A 27,384-nucleotide genomic window follows, 5' to 3' on the forward strand; every position below is an offset into this window, starting at 1 on the left:
AGCACCAGTGAGAGAGAAGCCCAGTCACTAGGACCCCTGTAGCCAGGGCTAAGCACGAATTCAGATGGTCTAAGTGTTGGCTACATAATTAGGAAACCCTCTCCTATCTCCCCAAAATGGCATCTGCAGCCTCCTCTGGAGAAAACACTCCGTGATGGAGCTCAGCTGCTGTTGTCCAGCCTGTAGAAGGTGATCTTCTGGCCATCTTGCCAGGATTTCCTTTTGGTTGGGGATGGTAGGTGGACCAAGTGGCCAGACTTGGGGGCTAGGCGGGTCACTGGCCCAGCTTGGGGAGGGCTGGTGTTGATGGTGTGGCCACAACAAATGACCAATTTAGAATGGGCACCCCAAGCTCTTACCCCAGCCTTGGGGTAGTGAACGGTCTTACATCAGCTAGTAAAAACCTTGCTCCTCCTGAGTAGGGATCATGCCTACCTAGTCTACTGTATTGTACTCTCTTAATATATAGTGCTCTGCACACAGTAAGCACTCAATAAATGTCCCCCTTCATTCCTTCCTTTCTGCCAAGCCCTGACTGATCTTCCATTTAACAAAGGGAATCCTGTTATGCAAGTAAATAATCTGCTTTCTTCCCTGGGGCTGCCAGCTCAGCCCCTTTGCTTGTGACACTTGTGATGTTTACACTCCAACTCTTAACACTTTGGTCCATATCGGGCACACCCTATTTCTTACCATTAACTCACATACGCATCCCTTCTTCTGTTTGTAGTTTATTTCAGGGCCCGTCTCTCTCACTAGATTATAAGCTCCTTGAGGACGGGGATCTTGCCTACTATAGTGTCCTCTCCCGAGTTTTTAGTACAGTGCTCTGCAAGCAGGTGGTGCTCAATAAATGCCATTGATTGACAGGTGGATGGATGGATGTTTTCTGAGGAGCACAAGCCAGTTGGGGAATGTGTTGACCACCATCTGATGTATGCACAGGCAGCCGTGAGAGGAAGCAGTGTAGCTTAGTGGGATAGAGCACAGGACTGGGAGTCAGGAGACCTGTGTTCTGATCCTGGTTCCATCACTTGCCTGTTGTGTGACCTTGGGCAAGTCATTAAACTTCTCTGTGGCTCAGTTTCCTCAACTGTAAAATAGGGGTGAAATACCAGTTCTCCTCCCCCTTAGACTGTGAGCCCCATATGGGACAGGGATGGTGCCCAATCTGATTATCCTGTATCGATCTCAGCGCTTAGTACAGTGCTAGGTACAAAGGACTTAACAAATATAACAATGATTATCCTTATTATTCACAGACCCCTCCCCCCACCTCCCACCGACTTCCCTACTGCCACCGGCAGATATGTGAGAAAAATTCAGTCCCTACTAGCCAGGTGAAAAATCAGGGTTTGCTCTGTTCTAAAGACACATAGAAAGAAAGCATCAGGTCAGAGGCCTGGAAGCCGTTCCGGAGAGCGCCAACCTGGGCCTCCCTCCTGCCGGCCCTCCAGAGTTTCCGTGGGCCAGACAGGAGTGGGAGGAGGCTGGCCGACTTCAGGAGTAGAAAGTCAGGACGTTTTTGTGGTTCCCTCTGACCAGAAGGATGGGTGGGAGGTTCTTGGTGAGGATTTCCAGCCAAGCCATGTATAGCAGATCAGATACTGTTCCCTTCCTTGCAACCGGCAGGCTCCTGTATAGGGAGGGACAGGGACTGAGCCAAACTGGTGGACGGGACCAGGGCCTGAGATAAGCCGGTGGGCTGATGGGAGGGCAGGCCAACATGCCAAGGGCCCGCAGGGCTGTCCTCCCGACTGAATGGAGACCCAGGGGCAGAGGGGGTGGATGGGAGTCCCGGGGGCTCAGGAGTCAGCGAGGAGGGTCTCACTTACAGGACAATCAGGTTGGCAGCTCTGGAGTGCTCCTGAAGCAACTCATTCAGCCGGACCTGGCGCAGACTCTGGAAAACAGCAGGATCTGCTGGACACAGTGGTACCTTTCTGGACTACTCCAGAATCTCCAGGAAGAACTTTCCCAACCCAAACCCAGACAAGCAGACTCTGGAGTCCTTCTCTCTCAGAGATCTGTTTTTTGGAGACTCCAAACCATGAGGGATGGGGAGAGAGAGTCAGGGACCCTGGATGGTCCATGCTGGGTCACTGGGGGGAAGTCAGAGGTGCTAGATGGTCCATGTTAGGTCACTTGGGGAGAGTCTGGGGTGGAGAGGGGAGAGTCAGGGGTGTTGGACGGTCTGTGCTGGGTCACTGGGTGGGGAGAGTCAGAGACAGAGAGGGTTGAAGGGTTCAGAGGAGGGGAGAAAGGGAGAGGGGCTTTGTTGCCATCTGACACTTCCCCAGCCTCCAACGCCAGATAGGACCCCAGAGGTCTTCTAACAATCCCCAGCACTCTGACAATATACTTCTGGTGCCAGCAGGCAACCCGGAACCAAGGGTGAGGAACACAGCCAGTCCAGAGAGGGGACAGGACCATGACCAACTCACCGGCTGGCCAAAGTGATGGACACCCTCTCCTGGCCCTCACTCCCCTCTGCCCTGTTCCGGTCAGCGGGTTGGCCAGCCGAAGCATCGCAAAAACCAAACTGCACCTTTTCCTTGAACGTTTCCATCTCCGAATCCATAATTTTCCATGGAGTTTCCCGTCTCAATTTCTCTGCTGTTGTCAAATCTTTGCGACTCTCGTGAAGGCGATAGGGTTCAATCATCTCTTCAAAGAACTTCCAGCTGGAAGGGTAATTCGAGAGGACTTGTGTAGGGGACTCAAGGGCTCCATCCTGGGCTCTGAAGGTCCTCAGCCAAGGGGTGGGCAACGCGGTTAACCACCACCTTCCCCCCAGCTCTACTGCTGCTAGCTTGGGCATCACACTAGGGTGGCAGCACAGGGAGCAGGGACCACTTGGGGAGGGCTGGGGAGGAGGGGCACTCTGGGTAGTACCAAGAAGGAAGGGCACTCCGGTTGGGCCGGCAAGGAAGGGCATTCTGGGCAGTGCCAAGAAGGAGGGGAACTCTGAATAGGACAAGAAAGGAAGAGCATCCTGGGGCAGCGCTGTTGGGAGGAGTGACAATCCAGCCAACAGGACACTGTGCCTCTCTTGAGGTTTCTCACCTCTCTTTGTTTGGTTTAATGTTGATGTCACCGATGATGTGGATGTCTGCAAATTTTATCCGGAATTTGCTCAGGAGGGAAGCCATTCTAGAAACAATGAGGGAGAGGACTCAGCCACATGAAAGAAAGTACTCAGACCCATAAGAGAGAGCACTTGGCTATCACAGCTGACCCTGGGCCGAGAGTGCTGGGGTTTGGGCAAGGCAAGGCACCAAACGGCACCTCATTTAGGCTGAGCCCAGTGACAAGCAGACTGTAAACTCCCTGAGGGCAGGGCTCATGTCTGCTAACCTCATTGCCCCCTGTCGGGTACTTAGTACAGTGCTCTGCACCCAGAAGGTACTCAGTACAATGCACTCATTGACTGATTGGATGGCTGGTGTGCAGGGCTTGGCCAAGGCTAACTGTGGCCCTGATGGGCCCAGAGATCCCAAGCTAAGCTGCATCCTGAAGGCTGAAGAGAAGGGGCCCAAGTGGAGGTGTGGCCCAAGGAGTGGGTAATAACGTGGCAGGGGAACCGGAATGCTGATGATCCCTCAGAGCAGTGCATGGCCTTGTCTGCTGACCATTGAGTACCCAAAGCCTTCTGGACCAGTTCTTGCCTGACGGGAGGGCCTAGGGCTAATGACCACTCCGTTCTCCCTGTGGCAGGGGTGGAAACCTTTGGCTCACCATGAGCACTTTCCAATGGCCCGGCCCAGGACTGTGCTCAGTCTCTCCACCGTCTGTCCCTACCTTACCTGTCCACTCTCTTCTCCTTCTTTTTTCCAACTCGCTGTCTTTGCTGCTCCCCAGCCAACCTTCTAGCTGTCCCTCACTCTCAACTCTCCCACCTCTATCCCCTCACTTATGTTTCCCCCCAACCCCAGCCTGAAACTTCAGCCTGGAACTTCCTCCCTCCTCACATCTGACAGATCCCAGCTCTTTCTAAATTCAAAGTCTTCCTAAAATCCACCTCCTCCAACCAGCTTTCCCTGATTAATTTTCCAGCACTCTGAGCCAGGTCACTTCTTGTGCCATTCCCAGCACCTAATAACTTGTTTACCCCTTCTTTAACACACCTATATCTCTCTATATAGAGATATATATTTTCAACTTATTGATTTTGACCACTCTAGTTGTAAATACTTTTATATTTGTCTCCCCCAGTAGTGTGTAAACTCCTTGTGGGCAGGTAACATGACACTTTGTTATTATGTACTCCCCAAGTATCTAATACAGTACACCACACCAAGTGGGTTCCACTAGAGCTGCTACTATTACTAGTACTACTACTGCTACTAATACTATTGTGCTGCTGCCAGGTTTGTGCCCTCGTGACCACCTATGTCAGCTGAGACAAGTGGACAAGTCAGCAGGCCTTACGCTATCTTCTCTTCCTCGATGCGGTTGATCTTCCCACCGACGAAGATCCGCAGCCTGCAGCCCTTCCACTTCTTCCGCAGTGTCAAGATGTAGGGGATGAGGAGGGTCAACCCTGGGCAGGGACAGAGGGAAGATGGGAGGGAGGGAGGGAGGCCCAGTGGCAGTGGCGGGCAAGTCCCTACCCCAAGTTCGTAACTGGGCTCCCTACTGCTCGCACGGTTCACCCAGCTCTGGTCTCCAGCTCCTTTTCCCAGTTGGGGTGGGCCAGCTGGCTGGTGGGAGTGGGCTACAGGTCCCTCCCGCTTACCTCCATCATCGAACAGCCACCAGACATCGATGGTGCCTTTGCCTTGTTTCTTCTTGAACTGGCCGCTGGCCTCGACTAGCCTCTGGTTGATTTCCCCTGCGGGTGTGGACTGGACCGTACGGATACTCACGTCTGTGAGGGAGGAGGGAGCCGAGCTGCTCTGTGCCTCTGAAGGCCCCTCACCCTTCATGCCGCCATCCGAGGAGCGGGGAGATGGGGTCCCAGACAGAGAGGGCCTGGGAGTCCATCTACCCTGGACAATTTGCCAAGCGGAAGCAACAAACTTGCTTGAAAATTCAAATACTTTTTGATTTACTTTTTAAGTGACAAATAAAATGAGTTTTTCCATTGTCCCGGGCTGCACTGAGGGGTCAAGCCCATGGAGTCTTGACTTGCCCAGACAGAGTTTTTGAACTTCAAAGAGGGGCTAGAGAGATGGGCAGCTGGGCCAGACTTCAATTACCAACTTTACCCAACTGGAGATGTGGACTGATGGGTGGACCAGGCCCCAAACCCTCAGCTACTTGAGGGAAAGGCTTGGCTGTTCTCAGTACCTTCAGAGTGCCTGAGTCCTGACTGTCTGCTCCCCAGGGTGGTTCCTTAACCCTGCCCAACCACACCTAGCCCCCCCAGAGGCATCTGGGGTTGGCTCTGTGGGCTGGCAAGCTATCTGCACTGGAGGGAGTTGGCTGGCCATGGTCTGCCCAGGGCTCCACTCACCTTTCTTCACAACTTGCTTGGTGATGTGGAGCTTGCCAGCTTTATGAAAGAGTCCTCGGAGCCCACCGCTACCCTCTGTGTCCTCAGGGTCTTTCAGGGCTGCCTCCAGTGCCAGTCTCTCCTGCTCCAGTTTCTCCAGCTCATCTAGGAATGGGAAGCCCAGTCATTTGACCTCTCACCCATGTCCTGCCTCTGGCCTGGAATGCCCTCCCTCTTCATAACCAATCGATCATTCTCCCCAACTTCAAAACCCCATTAAAATCACATCTCCTCCAAGAGGCCTTCCCTGAATAAGCCCTAATTTCTTCTTCTCCCACTCCATTCTGTGTCACCCTTGCACCTAGATTTGCTCCCTTTATTCACCCTCCCTCAGGCCCACAGCATTTATGTCCATATCCGTAATTTATTTATTTATATTAATGTCTGTCACCTCCTCTAAACTGTAAGCTGCTTGTGAACAGGGAATGTTACCAGTTCTGTTGTACCTCTCCAAGTTCTTAGTACAGTGGTCTGCCCACAGTAAGTGCTCATAAATTCAATTGATTGATTGATGATTGAGGCTGGGTGTCTGGGCTTGGAAACCAGCCAGCCATGAGTGATGGCACAGCTGGGTAGCTGGGGTGGGGTCGGATGGGGTGGGGTGGGCCTGAGATGGGCTGGACATACCTTGGACCTGGAGCACCTGGGATATGTCAAATCCTTGGCTGATCCGGACGATGACTATGCCCATCTCAAAGTCAAAGGCGTCACTGGGAGGGAGCAGAGAGCAAGGCGTTAGTTTCCTCTTCCCTAGGGCCGGGCAGGAGGCAGGGTTCTATGTTGTTTTCATTCATTCAATCATATTTATTGAGCACTTACTATGTGCAGAGCACTGTACTAAGCGCTTGGGAAGTACAAGTTAGCAATGTATAGAGATGGTCCCTACCCAACAACGGGCTCACAGTCATGTTGTCTGTCTCCCACTTCTAGACTGAGCCCATTGTTGGGTAGGGACTGTCTCTATATGTTGCTGACTTGTACTTCCCAATCACATAGTACAGTGTTCTGCACACAGTAAGCGCTCAATAAATACAATTGAATGAATGAATGTAGGGCAGTGGGTGAAGCTTCAGGATCGCCAGCTGGTGGCAACCCTGTCCAGTCATCCTCTGACCTACCCTTTCTCTCTCCTGTCTCCCTACTGCTCCACTCTCTCCCCCTCAACGCCCACTCCATGGGCCCTGCCCCCTGACCAACCCCTGGTTCTCTTTGTTCTTCTGTGGGACTCTGTCTTCAAGCCTGGCTTTCTGAATCTCTTTAGCCCTCTGCCTCCACTCCTGGCACTGTCTGGCACTACCTGGCACCTGTCCCATTGCCACCACGATGGAAAGTTCAGTTTTGGCCAGCTCTTTCCCCAGGGAGGTCATGGTCTTCAGTTCACCTCCTGCTGGCCTACAACTCCTAGGCTGAGAGGCCAGACAACCCAAGAGGCCCAGCTGCTGGCTTAGTCCCGTCCCATCTGGGAGAGTTAGGCTGGTGGGGTGAGGCGGGAGGTAGCCATGGGGTCCGAGGGGTGAGGTCAGGGAGGTGCCACTCACTGGATGATGCCAACGTAGTTCTCAATTTCGGCCAGTGCTGCCTTCCTCCAGTTCCTCTTGAACCCAAGAACCAGTGTGTTGGGTTTCATCCGGCCTAAGCCAGAGGCCTAGTGTGTTGGGGGAAGCCAAGACTGGGGGTCAGCAGGGGCCAAGGAGACCAGGAGGTGCCCGAGATCCCTTCCCAGGATGGAGGGGGGGCAGTGGGAAGGAGCAGCAGTTGGGGTGGGGTGGAGGGGGCCTCGTCATGCTCCATCTCCCCAAATGTGGGAAGGGAAGCTGGAGCTGGAGCCCCCTCCTCCCTCCCCCCACCACTGCACATACCCTGCAGCGGCTGCCCTGGGGGTTAACACCCTCCACTGCTTTGTCCCCTTTCCCCAGTTCCCTATCCCCCACCCCCAGGAACCAGTCCTTGACCAGCCGGGTCCTGTCCATCAGCCCGTCCTCTCTGGCCCAAGGCTTTTCTGCATGCCAGGCCCCCAAAACACCCACATTCAGTCCAAATGGGCCTTTGACCCACCCCAAAATGGACCCTTTTAGGCCAGAGCCAGAGGTCAGGACCTTGAGTGAGCAGACATGCTCCTCACCAACCCCTCAGCCTCCCCTGATGGCACTGCCCACTCTCCACCATCTCCGTGTCCCCCGCCTGACCTGGAGTAGGCTCCTGACGCCATCACGGAAAGAGTCGGCTGCCACAGCTGCATAGAAAGCCTTGCGCTTGTTGCTAGTGAGCCAGGCCTGCTTCCTGCCCATGCCAGAATTCATCTCCTGCACGCAGAGCTTGCGCGGGCCCTGCCCACATGGACCCTTATCAGCACAAGTCCCCCGGCATAGTGGGTGGGGAGAAAACCCAGAGGATTGACTTTACAGATAGACCTCCCCTCCCTCCTCCTGTCACCCCCACCCCCAGCTGGGCCTCCAGTCCCAGGCTCGTACCACAAAGACTTGGCAGCAGATGCAGAGGCCACTATTCTTGGTGAAGGCATGAGTGATGTCCAAGAGTGCTGGCCGGGTCACGGGCTCACCTGTGAGGACGATGCACTGGGGCCTGGGATGGAGAGTCCAGTGGTCAATACTGGCTGGGGCCAGGAGGGGTGGGGGCCCTGGATGGGAGCCAGGCGGGCCATGCCTTCCATTCAGCGAAGGCAGGACCAAGGACAGTTGGGCATGTGTCCAATGTCATGGACCCCTCCTATCAGAGGGACTGGTCTTCCACATGAGGCTGATACCGACCTGAAATTTTTCACGTGGTCCTCCACTGTAGTCAGCTCCAGAGCACTGTTGACGGCATTCACATAGAACAGGGCCTGCGTGGATGAGCCCCAGTTGACATCTGTGGATGTAGGAATTCATTCAATTTTATTTATTAAGCGCTTAATGTGTGCAGAGCACTGTGATAACTGCTTGGGAGAGTACATTACAATAAACAGACACATTCTCTGCCCACAATGAGCTTACAGTCTAGAAGGGGGAAAACAGACATTAATATAAATAAATAAATAAATGACAGATATGTACATAAGTGCTTTGGGGCTGTGGGGGATAAGAACGAAGGAAGCAAGTCAGAGTGACACAGAAGGGAGTGGGAGAAGAGGAAAGGGGGGCTTAGTCAGGGAAGGCCTCCTGGAGGAGGTGTGCGTTCAACAATGTTTTGAATGGGGGAGTTATTGTCTGTCAGATTTGAGGAAGGTGGGAGCAGACCCAGCCCGATAAGCTGCCCCTGGCCCTGGGGTGTACAGACAGGGGGATAGGGGTAGCCGGGAGATGGAGCAGAGCAGGAGGGGGACCCTAGGCCTTGAGCTGGTGATTTGCTTGGGGAAAAATCTCCCAAACCTCTCTAAAAACACAGAGAAACACAGCTCTTCCTCTGTGCCACAGGTTTCCTGCCCAGACTAGCAGGTGAATTAGACCCCACAGATCCTTCTGCTGGGTGGAGAGCACCAGTGCAGGGAAGACAGTACAGAACATCCTGTGGGTTCCAGAGCACCCCTGCAGCTTTCTAGACTGTTCCTGTGGGTTCCAAAGCCCTCTGGGAGTTCTAGTGCACTCTATGTGTTTCAAAGTGTCCCGGGATTTCAAGAGACCTCCTGTATGTCCCAGGGCACAATTAAGGGTTTTAGGTAAGTCCAGTTTGGTTTTTTGGCTTTCCTGTCACTAACTCTAAGCATCTGTGTCTCTGAGAGCCTCTGAGCAACTCTGAGCACCCCTCTTAGTCTTTGAGCACCCTTGAGGATTAGCCAGCACCTCCCCTTCTCCCGATTCCTGGGATGGGAATCTGGGCCCACACCCGAGCAGAGCTCACAGCTCCTCTAGACTGGAAGCTCCTTGTGGACAGGGTACATGTCTACCAACTCTATTAAGAGCTTAATACAGTGCTCTGCACATAGTGAGTGCTCATTAAATTCCACTGATTGATTGACTGACTGATTGAAGGAAATGAAAGCAGGCATGAAAGGCTAGTGTCCCGGCCTGGCCCCCCACACCCGACCCTCGCCTCCCCCAACCACCACCTCACCGGGCTTCTTGTAGGTGACATAGATGTACAGGAAGAACTCGATGGCGTATGTGATGACGGCCGCCCACCAATTGATGACGAACATGACGGCGCAGCACAGCACGGCCCCAAACAGCGAAACCCACATGTTGTAGATGCCATAGGCTGGTCTCCAGCCTGCGTAGCCAAAGACCACCTTTGAACTCTCCCAACTGCTGTGCCTTGCCCCATGTCTCATCCCGTCCAAGGGTAGATCCAGCCCCCCAGGTGAGTCAACCTTCCCCTCCAAGATCCCACATTTGCCCCTACCCCGATCCTGCACCTATCCCACCCCGATCCTGCGTCAGCCCCACATCAACCCTGGTGCCACCCCTACCCTTCCTGCGGACTGGCTGGGCTGGGTTTTCTTGAAGCAGAAATGCTGTGGCAGAAGGACTATTCTCCTCCCTCCGCATTCCTGTCCATGAATTAGTGTTGCCCGGGGACCTGGGGGCCTGGTTTCTGGGGGTGGGAACTGCTCCTGTTCCAGGGCCCCAGCCCAGCCCCACTCACCGGGAGACTTGGCGTATGAAGCGTGGAAACAGGAGAAGTTGATGAGGGCATAGGAGGCCAGAAAGAAGTTGGAGATGATGGGGGCGATGGCATTGAGCTCAGCTGTGAGAGGGAAACATATACACAAGCTGGAGTGGCCAACGGGCTGGTGGGCCTGGGGAAGCCAAAGGGCCTTGAGGAGCTGGATCTGGGTAGGTCTGCAGCTCCTGTGGTACTTTTCCAAGTGTTCAGTTCAGAACACTGCACTGAGTGGTTGCTCAGTACAGTGTACCATATCCAGTGGCTACTCAGTAAAGGGTACCACACCCAGAGGATGCTCAGTACAGGGAACTGCACCCAGTGGGAGCTCAGTACAGTGCAGCACATTCAGTAGGTGCTCAGTTCCTACCATTCAAAGGAGTGCGGCACCAGGTGTGGAGTTTCAGAGCATTTCCTGAGGCGATGTTGGGATGACTGTCCGCGGGGGCGGGGGGAAGGAAGGGGAGGGGAGGAGGTGAGAGGGTCTTTTCAAATTTATCCTGTCTCCCCAGCCATCTCCTCTTTCTAAGTTGCTTGAGATCAGGGATCCTGTCTACTATACAACCAAGTAGTTGATACAGCGCTCTGCCAAGAGTAAACACTCAGTAAATACTATTGATTAATTGATTGATCCTCCCCTGTTATAGCTCTTCCCTCACCAATTACTCCAGATTTTTAACCTCTTCCTGAAGCCCCCAGTGCTCCCTCCCATCCCTGATGACCTTGCCAACTACTTTGTTGACAGAATGGCAGTCTTCAAGCATGGACTCCTCAGATTTTCTCCTCATCCTCCCCAACTCCCTCCATGCCACCATACACTCCCTCATCCTTCAACATCTCTCGAGAGGGATGCTATCAAAATTTATCCCCAGTGCCTCTACCCTTCCCTTTCCACCTTCTAAAAATATTTGGCTCACTCCTTCCCTCCCTGGCCACCATTCTCAACCACTCACCCTGAAGGCTCCTTCTCCTCTGCCTTCAAGCAAATCCTCATCTCCATTCTAAAAAACCCTTCTTTGGACCCCATGGCACCATCTGCCTATCTCTCCATCTCCCTAGTGGTTCTGTCCATACTTCTTGAACAGGTTGAATACATCTGCTGCCTCCACTCCTCCGGTTCCTCTTGACCCTCCTGAACTGCAATCCGGCTTTCACCTGTTTCACTTCACTGGGATCACTTTCTTCAAAGTCATCAATGACCTCCTCAACAAACCTAATGGACCCTACTGGGGATGTCAGAGAATGGCAGAAGGGCAGCAGGGGTAAGAAGGGGTGGGGAGAGCAGCTATCAGTGGTCTGGACAGGAGAATTGGGATGGGAGGAAGAATGAAGAAGAGTAGGGGTAAAAAAAGTGGAGGAGGTCAGTTATTGTCCCTTGGGCCAGGCCACAGGTGGTTATGCTATCTTGGCCTGGATCCAGGGACTCCCACCCACTTGGTGATGGCCAGTGGCCTGCAGCTAGTCTGTACCTATCAGGATGAAGGCCATGGCGATAATGAAAGTGAGCACGTAGCCTCGCAGGGGCTCATTGTTCCTGCCGTAGCCCTTGGCGAAGAACTGCAGCGCCCGGTAGATGTTGTCCTTGCACAGGGCCTGGGGGCCAGAGATGGTCACTGTCCCAGTCCCCCCCCTCACCTCCACAGGACTGCCCCCCACCCCTCGCTGGACACCATCCCATTCCACTCCTCCCAGGGCCTACAGGGAGTTGGACACCTGCCCCAACCAGGCCCGCAGCAGGTCTGCCGGTCTGCCGGGGAGGGGGTCAGAGTCCGGGTCAGGGCTGGGCCGCCCTGGGGTTGGTACCTGGAAGACCTTAGGAGCGCTGACGAGGGAGGCCAGGGCCGAGGACAGCGTGGCTGAGAAGATGCCAGCCGTGATCAGGGGGCCAAACCCGGATACCATGCTCATGACCTGTTGAGATCAGGAGCCACAGGGCGGTCAGAGCCGCTTGGACCTCCAAAAGCCAGCAGGAGGACAAAGTGGTGGGGCAGGAAGGAGTAAGTGCTTGGGGGAACGGGACTGAATTCAGGGGGAGGGGGGCGGGGCCGGGAGGGATGGCAGAGGAGGGGCGGAGAAGGGGAGGGGCCAGGGCACTAAGGGCCAGGGGTGAGTGCTGGGATACGGGGAGAGACCCTGGGGTGGTTCCCAGGGTAGGAGGGGCAAGGCCAGGAGGAGATGGGTCCCAGACTAGAAGGGCGGGCCCAGAGGAGAATATGGGGCCAGCTGGGGATGTTTTCATGCCCCCCTCCCTGCCATCACACCTGGAAATCCTGCATCAGCCCATAGCGGCAGCCATGGCTCCCACAAGTGGAGAAGTCATAGCCCAGCCCACAGGCTGCAGAGCCATTGCAGGCACCACTCAGCCCAGTGGTGACCGTGTCATTGACGCTCCCCGTGGCATCTCGGACTACACAGGCGCCTGCAGGAGGGACATGGGTTACCACTGTGCCCGGGGCACAGTCCTCCAGCTTGGAGGCAGGGACACTTCCCACCCCAACCTCAGACCCAAACTATTTGGGTGGGGTGGGATGATGCCGGGGGGGTGCCCTGCATCCTTGTTTGCCCACCCCACCCAGGGGTGCTCACCCAGGCAGATGGCCACACCGACGTAGACAAGCGTGGTAATGAGAATGGCCAGCATGGTGCCCTTTGGGATGGCATCTTGGGGGTCCTGGAGGAGAGAGAGCAGAATTCTGTTTGTTCTTTTTTCTTTTTTTTGTAATGGTGTTTGTTAAGTGCTTACTATGTGCTAGGCACTGTACTAAGCACTGGGGTAGATACCAGCTAATCTGGCTGGGCACAGTCCATGTCCCATATGGGGCTTATAGTCTTAATCCCCATTTTACAGATGAAGTTACTAAGGCCCAGAGAATTCAAGTGAGTTGACCAAGGTCACCCAACAGACAAGTGGCAAAGCCGGGATTAGAACCCAGGTCTTCTGGCTCCCAGGCCTGTGCTCTTTCCACTAGGCCACACTGGTCCTATTGGACATGCCCCAGAGGGACCCTGCCCACTACCCCTCACTGCCCCATGCTCCCCCCACCTCCCCCCACCATTTCATAGAGGGAATGCACCTCCAGGTCCCCGGAAATATTGGCTCCAGCCAGGATGCCTGTGGCAGCTGGGAAGAAGATGGCGAAGACGGAGAAGAAACCTTCCCCATCCATGAAGTTGGGCCCAAAGTTTTCTGCAAATATCGAGGCTGCGACACAAACAACAGGAAACACTATCACCTGGAGCTGCCCCACTCTGAGAAATGGAATCATCTTTGCCCCCTGGAGGCCCCAGCCCCACAACCCCTAGTCAAGATGGACCACACCTCCTGGTTCAGCTCTGCTTTGACCATCCCCCATCAGTCATCTCCTTAAAAATGAACTCTTGGGAGCCCACCATACTAAAGCATTCTTAGTTTGTGCTCAATTTAGTCCCCATGGGATTTTGGAGCTTGGAGTCTGGATGGCCAGATTGTGGTTGGTGGGTGCGTAAGGGGGTTCTGGCACCACTCACCCTGGTAATTAAAGAAACCTCTTGACTTCTTCTCGGCACTGGAGGGGATGACTGTCCCAATGAAGAAGTTAATAATCGCAATGACAAGAATGATCAGGAGAATCACCTGAGCCTGCAATGACATGCCAGCAGGCCATGGCCCATTACCTAAGGCCTCTTGTATCATTGCCCATGTCCCAGGATCCATGGCTCATCACCTATGGTCCATGGTCCAAAGTCCATGGTCTATGGTCCATCACCTATGGCCTGTCTGCTGGAGCACTGATAGTGGTCTCAGGGCTAGACCAGGAGTGTAAGGAGTTGGATTGCAGTCCAGCTGTGTGCCTCCCTCCCCGGACTCTCCAGGACAGAGGTGGGCATAGAGGGAGCCAGTTCTGGCCTGGCACAGCTGCCCCCAGCCATGAACATGCCCTACTCCCAGGACTTCAGCAAACCTAACCTAGTCTCCTTACCTCTGGGTTTGTGGACTCTAGGTCTCTGAAGCCCTAGGAGCCTGAATGTATCTAGGTTCTGCTCCAGGGACCACTCCTTCCTCATCCCTCCCTTTCCAACTCCTTCCTCACCTTCTCCTCCTCTCCCTCACCCTCTCCTCCTCTACCTCACTCTCCCCTCCTCTCCCTCCCCTCCCTTTCTTCCTTCCCCCTCCCCTCTATCACCCCCAGCCAGCAGGCGGGCACTCCTCTTGGATGAGCAAACTCAGAAAGGGAACTTATTGGAGGAGCCAGGTGACTCTAATGCCATGCACTCTTCCTCCTGGAACTCCCCAAGCTCCCAGAATCTTCTGTTCCATGTTGAGAGGCTGTAAGGGATCTCAGATTCCTCAGGAACCAAGTCCAGACCCTCCCCGCCCCACCAGCTGCCCCACCCCTCCCCATCAGCCTCCCTGTTGCCCCTTTGGACTGAGACACCCCTACCTTGGCCTCCCACTCCATGCCTGCCACCGAGATGCCCAGCAGAATCACCACAGTGATGGAGCCAATGATCCTGATGTCATTGGTCTTGTCCACCATCAGGGCCTGACTGTCCTGCAGGGAGAAAGACCAATGGCTGACTAGGGCATTTCCATGGGGGAAGTACTCCAGAACTGGGGGAAGAGTACCCCTTTGGCATTTCCATAGGGGGCACCCTGGAGTGGGAGACTGGGCATCCCACTAGCATCTTAGTTGGGGGGTGGGAGGGAGAGGAGCTGCTGCCCCAACCCCACTTCCCTGTCCCCTGGGAAGGGATCCTGGTGAATAGATAGGGTCTCAACTTCTCCTGGCACCAAGATCCCATCTTGTCCATGACAGATCTGCAGCCCTGGGGTGGGGGGCCTCTTGATCAGTAGACAGGATTTGCCCACCCTCCTGCCCCTGAAGGAAGCTAGGCAAGTGTTCCCCCAACCGGAGGGCAGGGCCCAGGCCTGCGCTGACCTCCAGGAGCCCCACGACGGTCTCGGCGAACCCCACGACATACATGGCCACGGCCACAGCATTGGCGAAGGCAAAGATCAGCCCGATGGAGCCCCCAAACTCGGGGCCCAGGCTCCGGGATATGAGGTAGTAGGCACCGCCTGCACAAGAGCAAAGGGTGTAGAGAGGCCATGGAGCGGGACTGCCGGGAGGGGCGCAAGGAGGAGGATGTGTAGAGGGGACGATGGGGCCTTCATCTGGGGAGATCAGTGCCTGGTAAAGTTACCCCGGGGAATTGGCCACGGGGGGCCGAGTCACTGTACTATGGACCCCAGCAGGACATTTGGCTCTACAGGCCCACATGGACCATTGTTGATCTTGGCTCATCATGACGGGTCCTCCACTCCACTTCTCCTGTGGCCAAGTTTGATGGAGCAGTCAGGCCAGACACAGCAGAGGAGATGGAAAAAGGATGGGGGAGAGGAGAGGGGAGGGAAGGGGGAGGAGAGGAGGAGGAGGGGATGGGAAGATAGCATGGAAAAGGGAGGGGAGGGGAGGAGATGGAGTTGGTTAGGGTGTGGAGTGGCTGGAGCCAACTGACCATGGGGCAGACAGTGTGGCTTCATGGCTGCTACAGCAAGAAGCCCCGTGGCTTAGTGGAAAGAGCATGGGCCTGGAAGTAAAAGGATGTGGGTTCTAATCCTGGCTCTGGCACTTGCCTGCAGTGTGACCTTGGGCAAGTCACTTCAGTTCTTGGTGCCTCAGTTTCCTCATGTGTAAAATGGGGATTCAATACCTGTTCTCCCTCCTACTTAGACTCTGAGCCCTGTGTGGGACAAGCACTGAGTCTGATCTGATCATTTTATATCTACCCCAGCACTTGCCACATAGAAGGAGATTAAATAATACCACAATTATTATTATTACTACTGACCCTTAAGAGTGACATGAATGAGGGGCTGTTTGGACCCTCAGGGATGAATTTGAATGTCCATCTCCCTCTGACACTCCCATCTCCCTGGCAGTGTCCTTGAGGATCAAACCAACCTTTGGCTTATCCCCTCTATACATACCTGGTCTGGATGTACTCACATCGCATGCATACTCACTCTGAACAAACTTACTACCTGCATACCCACTTGTGAGTTCTCACTCTGTACACGCTCCCAGACCATATGTACACTTTGCTGGAGTACTCACTCTTTATATACCTGTTCTCTGTGTACCCACTGCCTGCATACCTGTTGCATGCAAACCCACTCTGTATGTTCCCGTTCTGTGCATATCTTCCATGTGCATACTCGCCTGTTCTGTGCGTATATATTGAGTGCTTATTAACTCTGTAGACCTCTGTTCTGCATGTGTGTTCTGTATGCATACCTGCTGTGTGTTTACACACCCTACAGATCCCTGTTCTGTGCACGCCCTCTGTTTGCTTACCTGTTGGGCCCCGCAACCAGTCTGACTGCCTTACCTCCACGCACCACCCCGTTGGTGCAGATGGCGGACATGGACAGGCCGGTCAGTGTTGTGACGACCACACTCAGGCTGATAATGATGACTCCGAGACCTGAAAAACCGCCACACAGACGGCTGCCTTCAATACTCACCTGGGGAGCCGCCGAGGGGGCCCAGACCCCACCTGTCCTGGCCATGGCTGCCTCCGGGAGGCCCCTGAAATGTACTCAAATAGACTGGGGGAGGGAAGTGGGGAGTCTGGGGGAAGGAGGGAAGAAATATTCCCTTCCAGGAGAGATCCATCTGCTGCCCGTGGACTGGACCTAGGAGAAGAAACGCCGCAGTGCTGTGAGTAGGCCGTGTCCCGGCCCATTCCCAAGATGATTGGTCCCTCAGGCCGGATGGTGGAACCAGGACTGGACTCTCGGTACCTCTGACTGCTCCTGCCTCTCAGCACCCGGACCCACAGGCCCCAGATCAGAGTGGACCGGCCGCGAGGCCTTTACCTCCTCGCACAAACCCGTTGGTGGCAATGGCGGAGGTGGACAGTCCCGTGATCGAAGTGACAGTGGTGGAAAGGAGAATTATGATAACGCCAAGACCTGCCGCATGGAGACATAGAACAAGAGGGTCTCACTCCTTTACCCCCACACCTCCCCCGTGCAGGCGGAAGTGGGAGTTTCCATGGGAAACATGGGCCAAGAGACCAAGCCGTCACAAAAGGTCCTCAGGGAGACACCGCTGCTTGTTGCTGCTGCTGCTGCCGTCCCCCTGGGAAATGGTTGTCCGGTACCTGCCTGTGGTTTTCTGGGGGACAAGCCAAACCACTCAAATCCATGGATAAGCATCTATATTGGGCCTCTCAAGGGAGAATAAGAGATGGAGAGGAAACAGTGAAGGGTGTTGGATGGTCCATGTTGGGTTACTGGGGGAGAGTCAGGGATGGAAAGGTGAGAATCAGGGGTGTTGGATGGTCCATGCTGGGTCTCTGAGGGTGAGTCAGAGATGGAGAGGGGAGAGTCAGGGGTGTTGGATGGTCCATCCCTTACCACAAGGGTGGGTATCCAGGAGGCAACCAGCATATGGTTTCTCCCAATGTCCTGCTGTCCCTGTCTGAGACACAGTCCTGGGCAAGACAGGCAGTTGGGCTGACCAGGGGGCATCACTCAGGGGCTGAAGGGCTTAATTCCATACTTTCAGTTGCAAACACCCTCCCACCATCACGCATTCACTCAGAGACAGAAGCTGTGTTGGGAGAGGAAGTGGAGTCAGAGGCTGGTAGAGAAGGACTCTGGGTCCTGGTCTGGATGGAGGGGCAGCTGCCACAGAAACAGACAGACCTCAACAACAGAGAGCTCTGCTCCCTTTTTCCCCAAGCAGACCTGCCCCTGCCTCAGGCCTGGAGAATCAGCCTGGTGATGGACAGATCTTGAGGGTGGGGTCAGTGGTCATGCGTCTCCATCCACCCAGGAAACTGCCCTCATCTCTGCTATGCCTTGGCACCACCAGTCAGCCATACAAATGGGCAGGTGGACAGATGGACAGGTGGGCAGAAAAGCAAATAGATGACAGGACAGACAGGCAGGTGGAAGGACAGACAGAGAGATGGATAGGCGGGTGAGCAGGTGGGTGAGCAGACAGTGGGTGGCCTGGTAGGCAGAGAGACAGATGGATGGACAGACAGAAAGATGGATAGGCAGGGTGATGGACAGGAGGGCAGGCTGGCAAACAGATATGTGGACAAACAGACAGGCAGGAGGACGGACAGGCAGGCAAGTGGACAGGTGGTTAGGCAGGCAGACAGACAGGCAGATGGACAGGCAGGCAGACAGACAGGCAGATGGACAAGAGGGCAAGCAGGGATCCATGAAATCCCTGTTTCCTTCTGCACAGCTACAGCTACCCTGACTAGGGCTGGAGCTGTAACAAGAGAGGACTCACTCACTGAGTATTTTCCAGCCAGTCAGTTCACTCCAGATGCCAGACTGATCCAGCCTGGAGTCATTCCCGCCAGCCCCCTGCTCTGGGATGCCCAAATCAGGCCCTGGCCAGTTGTGCTCTTGGGACACAGGTCCCAGATCCAGCATCCTCTCTCTGGCTTACTGGGAGCTGAGTGGGCCTGCAGCTGCCCAAACCCCTGGTCTGAACCTGGGCTCTAGCCAAGATCCCACCCCATCCTGGGGGGTCCTGCCTGGCCCCTTCCAGGATGGGGTAGATTCCTTTATCTTCCCCCCAGCCCCTGAGGACACAGACAGGGGCTGAACTGGCACAGCCTGACTTCATTTCACAATTTGGATTCATCAGAGCAGCCCTTAACTGTATCCCCATTGCCTCCCACTGCTCCCACCCGCCCATGACTTTCTGCCACCCTGTCAGGATGGCCCCAGGTCAGGCAGATGTCAGGATGACCCTGGCCTGAAAAGATTTCAGGCTTCCGGGGCCTCCAAATCAGGATGGAGAACAGCCCCAGCCCAGCCCCAGCCCCAACCATAGTTACAGTCACAGCCACAACCACAGCCTCAGGAAAACACAGTCACAGTTCACATTCCACAGTGCCAGCCCAGCTACAGCCCTCAGCCACAATCCACAGCTACAGCCACAACCACAGACCACAGCCTCAGCACAGCCAGAGTCACAGCCCACATCACACAGCTACAGCCACAGCCACAGCCAACAGCCTACCATCCATAGCCTCAGCACAGTGACAGCTCACAACTCTGGCACAGCCAAAGCCACAGTCCAGTCACAGCCACAACCACAGCCACTGCACAGCCACATCCCAGCCACGGCCACGGCCACAACCACAACCACCACATCCCAGCCACGGCCACAGCCACAGTTTAATCAGAGTTACAGCCACAGCCCCAACCCAGACCTCACAGGAGGCCCCAGGACAGGTCCACAATAAACAGCCTCTCCCAGTCAGACTGGGGCCAGGCCATGTGAGACCGGATTAGAGTTCTGCTCCTTTCTCCATTGGCTGAGCAGCAAATGAGACACATTAGAGAGAATTGCTCTCACCCTCTGTTGCGTTCCCACCTTCAGGCACAGAAATGGTTCTTGATGATGTCCATAAGTCACTAAACTGCCCTTAAAAAGCTAATTTCACATGAAGCCATGAGGCCAGATGGGAGCCGGCCTAGAGCCACTGGCTTGGAGCCAGCCTAGAGCCATACTAGAGTAGTGCAGTGGAATCAGGTCAGAACCAGCCCAGAAACAACCCAGAACCAGCCGGGGACCAAACCACAGCAGTTAAGAGAAGACCTGGACTCAGCCCAGAACTGTCCCAGAGCCAGACTGGAGCAGCATGGAACCAACCTGGAGCCAAACCAGAGCAATTAAGAATAGGCCCAGAGTCAGCCCAGAAATGGCCCAGGACCAGCCCAGAACTAGCCCACAGTCAGACTGGAGCAGTCCGCAGCCAAACCAAAGCAGTTAAGAGTCGGCTCAGAGTCAGCCCAGAACTGGCTCAGAGCCAGACCAAAGTCAAACAGGAGCCAGACTGGAGCCATCCTGCAGCCGGTCCAGAGTAGAGCTAGACAGGAGTCAGTTTGGAGTCTCCTGGAGAAGTACCACTTTGTGGGCGTAGATGCCCTTGGGACTGCACTCTTTGCTTTGCCTCAGAGCCCAAAGGCAGCTCCAGATCAGGGACAGGGTGGGGCTCCCCAGGCTCAGAACAACCTGAGGAAATGGTGTTGCTCAGAGCAGCAGCTCCCCGGACCCTCTTTAGAAAATTAGAACCCTGGGGGTTCTGTGTGTGGACCAGGGGGCAGAGGTGGTCCCCAGAAACAGTGGCTGAAGCGCTTGGCCCTGGGGTCCCTCCCTGGGGTGGGGATGGGGGTATCTGTCCGGCAGGGTCCACGTGCTCCATCAATGGGGTAACTGGGCCTCAAGTTCTACTGGGCCCCATGGAGCTGGGCCTGCAGCCCTTTTGAGTTGGCTCTCTGAGGGCACGGGCATCAGGACACAGGCCAAGGCTAGTTCTTCCCAAGGAGACAGCCCTTCTAGCCCCCAGAGGGTCAGTGTCACCCTCACCAACAGGGGTAGAGGGGCAGGGGGCAGGGGGCAGGGGCTGGGGGCTAGTCTGGTCTGACTTGGTATCAGAAACCCTGGGTTGGCTCCGCTAAATAGTAAGGCTGATTGGAGAGGAGGGGATAGTCTGGCAGAGACTCGCTAATGAGATGGCAGCTGGAAAAATCCAGTCAGACCAGGTTAATCTTTCACCTTTCCTTCTCTCACCTTTTCCCTTCTGAGAGCCTAAGGGGAAAGACCTTTATCCGGTTCCCATTTAGCAATGACGAGGCAGCAGCAGGATGGGGGAGGGGAGGTGTAAGGGGGGCGGGGGTGGGGTGCTGGAGGGGGTTGGTGGTGGCAGCAGTAGTGAGGGGAGGCTGAAGTAGGGGACTGGAGGTGGCAGCAGGGAGTTGCGGGGGGGGGGGGGGGGGGGGGGCGGTGCTGGAGTTCCCACTCAATCCCATAGTGCTTATTTACAGATCTTTACCTCTCTATCATTTCCCCTTTAAGTAGTTTACTGCAATTTCTGTCTCCTCCCGATAGACTGTAAATTCCTTGTGAGCAGGGATGGTGTCTACCAACTCTATTGTATTGTACTCTCCAAAGCACCTAGAATGGTGCTCTGCATATAATATAGAGCTCAATAAATACCAACTGATTGATTGGCAGAAGGGGCTGGGTGGGCTGGGGCTGAAGGTGGCATGGGGGGGCTGGTAGGTTGGGGGTGGCAGCAGCAGGGGGGCTTGGGGCTGCAGCGGCAGCAGGAGACTGGGGGTAGCCCAAGGGGGTGGGTTAGGGGCTGGGCGTGGCAGCCGCAGGGCTGATTGATGGTTCCCTCCCTTGGGGGCACAGAAAGCCACTTACCAATCCCAGCTTGGCCAACGATCCAGGAGAGACGGATAAACAGCATGACTCCCCAGATATTCAGCATGCACCGCACCTGTCCAGAGACCCAGAGAAGACCATCAGTCCATCACTGGCATTTACTGAAGCCTTACTGTGTGCAGAGCACTGTTCCAAGCCCATGGGAACATACACTACAATAGAGTTGGCAGGCACAATCTCTGCCTTCAAGGAGTTTACAATCTAGTGAGGGAGGAAGATGTTAAAATAAATTGAAGATATGAGAAATCATCGAGTATAAGGATATGTACATAAATTGGGGGTGGAGGTGGGTGAGTACCTAAATGTTTAGGATGCAGAGACCCCAGTGCATAGATGACACAGTAGGTAGGGAAAATAGGGTGGGGAGATGAGAAATTAGTCTGGGAAGGCTTTCTGGAAGAGATGGGGTCTTGGATTTTGAAGATGGGAAAAGAAGTGTTCTGTCCGATTTGAAGGGGGAGGAAGTTCCAGGCCAGAGGGAGGATCGATCAATCAATCGTATTTATTGAGCGCTTACTGTGTGCAGAGCACTGTACTAAGCACTTGGGAAGTACAAGTTAGGATGTGAGCAAAAGGTCAGTGGTGCGAGAAAGACAAAATTGACATGCAGTAAATAGGTTGGCATTAAAAAAGTGAAGTGAGTGAGCGGGGTTGTAGTAGATCAGCAGGTAAGGAAGGAGGGGAAAGGCTGATTGAGTTCCTTAAAACTGAGGTGAGGAGTTTCTACTTGATACGGAGAGGAATGGGATATTTAAGAGACACGAGGAGACATGCCCAGAACGACTTTTTAGATGAATGATCCTGGCAGTAGAGTGAAGTATGGACTGGAGAGGGGAGAGGCTGCAGGTGGGGAGGGCAGTGAAGAGGTTGATACAGTAGTAGAGGTGGAATTAGACATCACCAGGCAGGAAAAGCGAGGCGGTGAGGGGACAGGACTCCAGGGCCATCACCAGGTGAGGAAAGCCAGGGAGGGGTACCGGTGGATTACAGTGACTCAAGACTCCCCCAGGAAACTTCTGGTCCCCGCCGAGCACGACACCTTCACTCACCAGGACACCTTTCACCCAGCCAAACTTCACGGACTTGCCAGCATCTTCCTCGTCAAGCCCTCCTGCTGGGCTGTCTCCGGTCGGTCCATCTCCGTTGCCCACCCTGTCTGCTGAGCCTGGGCTCACAGCCACATTCTAGAACAGACACAGCAAAAAACAGCCCCATGTGAATCGAGTGGACCAGAGACTGGGCGAAGGTGGAACTGTGCAGGTGTCCGATCTAGATCAAGGAGACCTGCACTGAGATCTTGGACAGGTTACTTAACCTCCTTGGGCCTCTGTATCTTCTTCTGTAGAAGCAGCATGGCCTGAGAAGCAGCATGGCCTAATGGATAGAGCACAGGCCTAGGAGTCAGAAGGACCAGGGTTCTGATCCTGGTTCTGTCACTTGTCTGCTGAGTGAGCTTCGTATAAATCACTTCAACTTCTCTGTACCTCAGCTACCTCATTTGTAAAATCGGTATTAAGATTGCAAGCTCCAACCCAATTCACTTGTATCCACCCCAGTGCTTAGTTCAGTGCCTGGCACATAGTAATTGCTTGACTAACACCACCACCATTATTATTATTATTGTTAGAATTATTATTATTATCTTTGGGTAGATGATTCCCTTTCTCCCATCCACACAGGGCTCACGGTCTTTGTCTGACTTGACTATCTTGCATTGACCCCAGAGCTTACTATGTAATAAGCGCGTAAACACTACCATTGTGGTTATTCTCATGAGCCCTTCTCTACTTAAATATCACTGTGCTGTTGCACTAGACTCTAAACCAAGGTGACCTAAGAGACCAATCAATGCGTCAACACGGCCATTTAAAACTATGGAATCCCGTGCCAGGTGAAGCATCAGGGAGACGCAGAGTCTGTGAAAATAGAAAAGTGCATCAATCACATGTCCAGTAAATAGTTTTTAGTATAGATAACTTCCTTGGTCATGGGGCTTTTCCCCACTGAGGGGATGATTTCTCTTCCCTGTGATACTTTTTCGTCCCCTCCTCATTTCATCCTTGCCTTCCTGTTATTGTCATGCTCCTCCCTCCCTCCAAGCCCATTTCCTCCCATATCACCTCACAGCCCTCCCCCACCTCGACATACCCATCCCACCCCACACCCATGTTTCTCCCTTCCTCCACTGCCACACCAATATCATTTTCCACCACTGCATCCCCACTTCCCTGCCCCTGCCCCAGCTCAGAGCAGCTGCTGGAACTGAAATGGAGGGGAAGGAGAATTCCTGGAAATGAAGATACCGCCCGACCCGCAGCTGCAGGGCTGGGTGGTGCCATCTCCCGGTCAGGTCCCGAGCAGGTGCATGTGCTGGCAGTCTCCATTATGGACTTCAGGGCTGTGGGTGGGCCAGGCTGGATGGGGCTTTGTCCATATGGGACAGTCCCTGCACATATTTGTCCCGAGGGACTGTTGTCCAGACACAACAATCCTTCCTCATATGATGCCTGGCCCTGCCCTTCTTGCCCATGGCACCCCACACTCTGGGAGCTCACCCAAGGCCTCTAGGACAAGGGAACTGATGGCCCCTGCAAAATCCCTCCGAGGCACCACCACTCACTCTTCTGGAAACAGCAGATATAGCCCAGACAATACCAGGGGAGAACTTGAGCAAAGAAGCAGGAACTAGAAAAGACAGGAAGTTTGGGGGCTTCTTTTCCATGAGAAACCTAGAGTCTGAGGGGCTTGGAAACCCTGGGTTAAAGACAGGGCAAATACCAGGCTAAGGGATATCTCTCTTCTCTCTATGCACCCCAGCTTGCCTATTTCATTCCTCTCCAGCCAACCTATTCACCGCCTCAAAAAGCTCTTGTTACCATCGTTCCTTCTGCCTGGAACTCCATCCCACTTCACAACCAGCAGACCACTGCTCTCCCCATCTTCAAAACTCTTCTGAAATCTTCAGAAAATCAGCCCTGATTAATTTCTTATCTCCTCACCCTTTGAAACTCCCCTGTCTGTCATTTCAGCACTTCCACATCACCTCAGCATTTGATTCTCAGACTCCCCTGTTGCTTGTGTCCACGTCGTTAAACTCTATTATTTCTTCCTAGCTGTAATTTATTTTTATTGTCTGTCTTCCCTGTTAAACTGTAAGCTCTTTGAGGGTGAGAATTATGCCTAATAACTCTACCATACTCTCTGTTAAACTGTAAGCTCTTTGAGGGCAAGAATTATGCCTAATAACTATCATACTCTCCCCCGTGCCCATTGTAGTACTCTGCACACATCACCACTCAGCAAATACTATTGATTGATAGACCTGGTTTAAGACCAAGTTTCTGCCTCTGTTTGAACCCTCCATCACTAAACTTAGCAGCTCCAGGTGGACAGTAGTGACAGTGGTGTTTTGACAGTCCAAGGAGGTGACAGCTACACCTTCTGCCCTGAAGGCTCAGTTCCTGGAAACCGGCTGCCTGGGAGGGAGTCACTAGCGTGGGGAGGGGGCTGGGCGCAGGCAATCCCCTCTCAACCTCAGCAGCTGGCCAGAAGGGCAGGACCAGTCACCTGAGCCCTGAATGCCTCCAGTACCTTTTAGAGGAACTAAATCTAAAAGTTGCAGGAAGATGGCCACCATCTCCCGAACCACTCTTGGAAGTGTGCACAAGAAGGGTCCCCACAACAACTGTAGACAGCTGGTTGAATTAGGACCTCAGTCTAAAAGCTGGGAATCCACCTCAAAAGTGACCAGGGGGCATCTACTGTGTCCAGAGTGCCATATGGGGGGCCAGCTGTGTGAAGAGAGCACTGTACTGGGGACCTACTATGTCCAGGATGCTGAACCAGTCATGGACTGTGTGCAGAGCTCTGTACTGGACTCCCACTGTCAGCTGAGCAGGGAAGAACTTGAGAAACAAAACACAAGTAGAAGACGCAGTTCCTGCCTTGCAGAAGCTCAAGTCTATTGGGGCAGGCAGGAGATACACAAATCAAAAACTCACAACATGAATGAGTAACAGCAAAGCCAAAACTAATGCAGACAAAAGCAAAAAATGAATGAATTAATGAAGTAAATAAAAAAAGTTTTACATGGCTATAAAGTGGTTGAAGGGATGGGGTGATCAAGGAGACCTGCACTGAGATCTTGGACAGGTTACTTAACCTCCTTGGGCCTCTGTTTCTTCTTCTGTAGAAGCAGCATGGCCTGAGAAGCAGCATGAAGCAGAAGTGTCTGCCAACTCTGCTGTGTTGTACTCTCCCAAGTGCTTAGTTCAGTGCTCTGCACATAGTAAGCACTAGGTAAATATGATTGATTGATGGGGAAAGTGGAGATCAATCAGGGAAGTCCTGGAGGAGGTGGCTTTTCAAAAATTTTGCATGTGGGGAAGGAAGTGATTTCCCTTCAAAATACTCTCTAAGAGTCTGCACTAGCAAGTGATGCAGATTTTTCAGGCCTGAAAATGTCCCTCTAGCCTCAGTTAACGAAGAATTTCAGGCATAGGATATTTTGACACAAACGTAGATACGTGTGGCAGGTGAGGCTTTGGCCTGGCCTGTTCTCTGAAGAGTCCTGGGATCCGGGCTGGGAAAGAGGGGAGTAGGCACAACTCACGCTCCCAGGACTTTCTGCCCCAGGGGGACGGAGCTCTGCCACGGCCACCCCAAACCGGCCATTTCCTGCCTCCCTCTTGAGTGGTGCCACTCACACTCTTTGGCCATAAACCTCGCCCCAGCAGCTGCTAATGTATTCTAAATGCTGGTGCCCGCGGGCCTAGTTACTCATTGACTGTGCAACTGATTGGGGCGTGAGGGACTGCGGGTTGAAGTCAGGTTCACTCTCAATGGCGGAGGCTCCTGGACACCTGGCTCTCTGCAAGCCTACTCTGGAAGCCGGGGAGGAAGAAGCAGGAGGAAGGAAGGGCTAAGGCCGGAATAGGTGTCGGGGGCACGGGCAGTGTGAGGGAAGGAGCCCCAGCCCCAGGGGTCGCTTGTCATACCTGAGCAGGCCTGAGATTGGGTGGTCTATATCTCCTCAGGGCTGGCCAGGTGGTTTGGGGCATAAGGATGGTCCACTGGGCAGGAGAATGCTGGGGAGAGCCCCCTCAGACTGAGGGAAGCGGTGCAATTTGGATCCTGGGCCTTGACCCTGGGCTTGAGTCGGTTTGGGCACAGCACCCCTGCCCGGGTATGGTCTCACCCCACTGCTGGGGGCGGCGGGATGAATTTCAATCAATCAATCAATTAGTCGTATTTATTGAGTGCTTGCCATGTGCAGAGCACTGTACTAAGGCGCATGGGAGAGTACAATATAACAATATAACAGACACATACCCTACCCACATTGAGATTATAATCTAGAAGGGGAAGACAGACATTAATATAAATAAATGAATTACAGCTATGTACATAAGTGTTGTGAGGCTGAGGGGTGAATAAAGGGAGCAAATCAGGGTGATGCAGAAGGGAGTGGGAGAAAAGAAAATGAGGGCTTAATCATTTGTTGCTGAATTGAACTTCCCAAGCACTAATCAGCCTCATGGAGATAAGAGCTCAAAATCAAGGGAGTAATATATACATACATATATGTGTATGCATATAATATATGCATATATATATATTTTCTCTTTTTAAATTTTTTTAAATTTGAAAGCTTTTTTTTTCTTAAATTTAGGAGAGAGAAGGCAGGGTGGTGGAAAACAACAAGTGTTTTATGGGGCTGACACTTTTATTCCAAGGTTTGGGAATTGGGGAGGGAGGGAGGGCGCCAAACCCGATCTTAATCTTTCAAAGCAATGCAAGCCTGCTCCTATTTTGGCATGTCTTAATAGAAAAGCACAGGCTTGGGAGTCAAAGGTCGTGGGTTCTAATATTGGCTCTGCCACTTGTCAGCTGTGTGACTTTGGGCAAGTCACAACTTCTCTGTAAAATGGGTATTAAGGCTGTGAGCCCCAGGTGGGACAACCTGATTAACTTGTATCTACCCCAGCACTTACAGCAGTGCTTGGCACATAGCAAGTGCTTAACAAATACCAT

The 27,384-nt window shown here is 53.7% G+C and overlaps 1 protein-coding gene across 2 annotated transcripts in view; it reads right to left on the reverse strand.

Annotated features, from left to right (window-relative positions):
* Nucleotides 1–1,282: 1,282 nt before the first annotated feature.
* SLC12A1 (solute carrier family 12 member 1) overlaps nucleotides 1,283–27,384 on the reverse strand; it is a 29,744-nt gene continuing 3,642 nt past the window's right edge. Inside the window, exons 3-27 of one of the 2 annotated variants that reach the window (XM_038750130.1) lie at nucleotides 22,401–22,535; nucleotides 21,331–21,406; nucleotides 16,469–16,564; nucleotides 15,016–15,155; nucleotides 14,518–14,628; nucleotides 13,604–13,715; nucleotides 13,171–13,298; nucleotides 12,683–12,767; nucleotides 12,358–12,515; nucleotides 11,900–12,007; nucleotides 11,566–11,689; nucleotides 10,079–10,180; nucleotides 9,548–9,703; nucleotides 8,266–8,365; nucleotides 7,969–8,080; nucleotides 7,684–7,824; nucleotides 7,036–7,142; nucleotides 6,125–6,207; nucleotides 5,459–5,602; nucleotides 4,739–4,870; nucleotides 4,432–4,543; nucleotides 3,067–3,153; nucleotides 2,549–2,684; nucleotides 1,836–1,903; nucleotides 1,283–1,636 (exon numbers count right to left, since the gene is read on the reverse strand). In XM_038750130.1, coding sequence (XP_038606058.1) covers nucleotides 1,501–1,636; nucleotides 1,836–1,903; nucleotides 2,549–2,684; nucleotides 3,067–3,153; nucleotides 4,432–4,543; nucleotides 4,739–4,870; nucleotides 5,459–5,602; nucleotides 6,125–6,207; nucleotides 7,036–7,142; nucleotides 7,684–7,824; nucleotides 7,969–8,080; nucleotides 8,266–8,365; nucleotides 9,548–9,703; nucleotides 10,079–10,180; nucleotides 11,566–11,689; nucleotides 11,900–12,007; nucleotides 12,358–12,515; nucleotides 12,683–12,767; nucleotides 13,171–13,298; nucleotides 13,604–13,715; nucleotides 14,518–14,628; nucleotides 15,016–15,155; nucleotides 16,469–16,564; nucleotides 21,331–21,406; nucleotides 22,401–22,535 — 2,889 coding nt within the window. In that variant the 3' untranslated portion in view covers nucleotides 1,283–1,500. Of the gene's footprint in view, nucleotides 1,637–1,835; nucleotides 1,904–2,548; nucleotides 2,685–3,066; nucleotides 3,154–4,431; nucleotides 4,544–4,738; nucleotides 4,871–5,458; nucleotides 5,603–6,124; nucleotides 6,208–7,035; nucleotides 7,143–7,683; nucleotides 7,825–7,968; nucleotides 8,081–8,265; nucleotides 8,366–9,547; nucleotides 9,704–10,078; nucleotides 10,181–11,565; nucleotides 11,690–11,899; nucleotides 12,008–12,357; nucleotides 12,516–12,682; nucleotides 12,768–13,170; nucleotides 13,299–13,603; nucleotides 13,716–14,517; nucleotides 14,629–15,015; nucleotides 15,156–16,468; nucleotides 16,565–16,958; nucleotides 17,055–21,330; nucleotides 21,407–22,400; nucleotides 22,536–27,384 lie in introns of both variants that reach the window. The other variant, XM_038750129.1, reaches the window with a different exon arrangement.

The sequence above is a fragment of the Tachyglossus aculeatus genome, chromosome 8 (assembly GCF_015852505.1).
Source record: "Tachyglossus aculeatus isolate mTacAcu1 chromosome 8, mTacAcu1.pri, whole genome shotgun sequence".
NCBI lineage: Eukaryota > Metazoa > Chordata > Mammalia > Monotremata > Tachyglossidae > Tachyglossus > Tachyglossus aculeatus.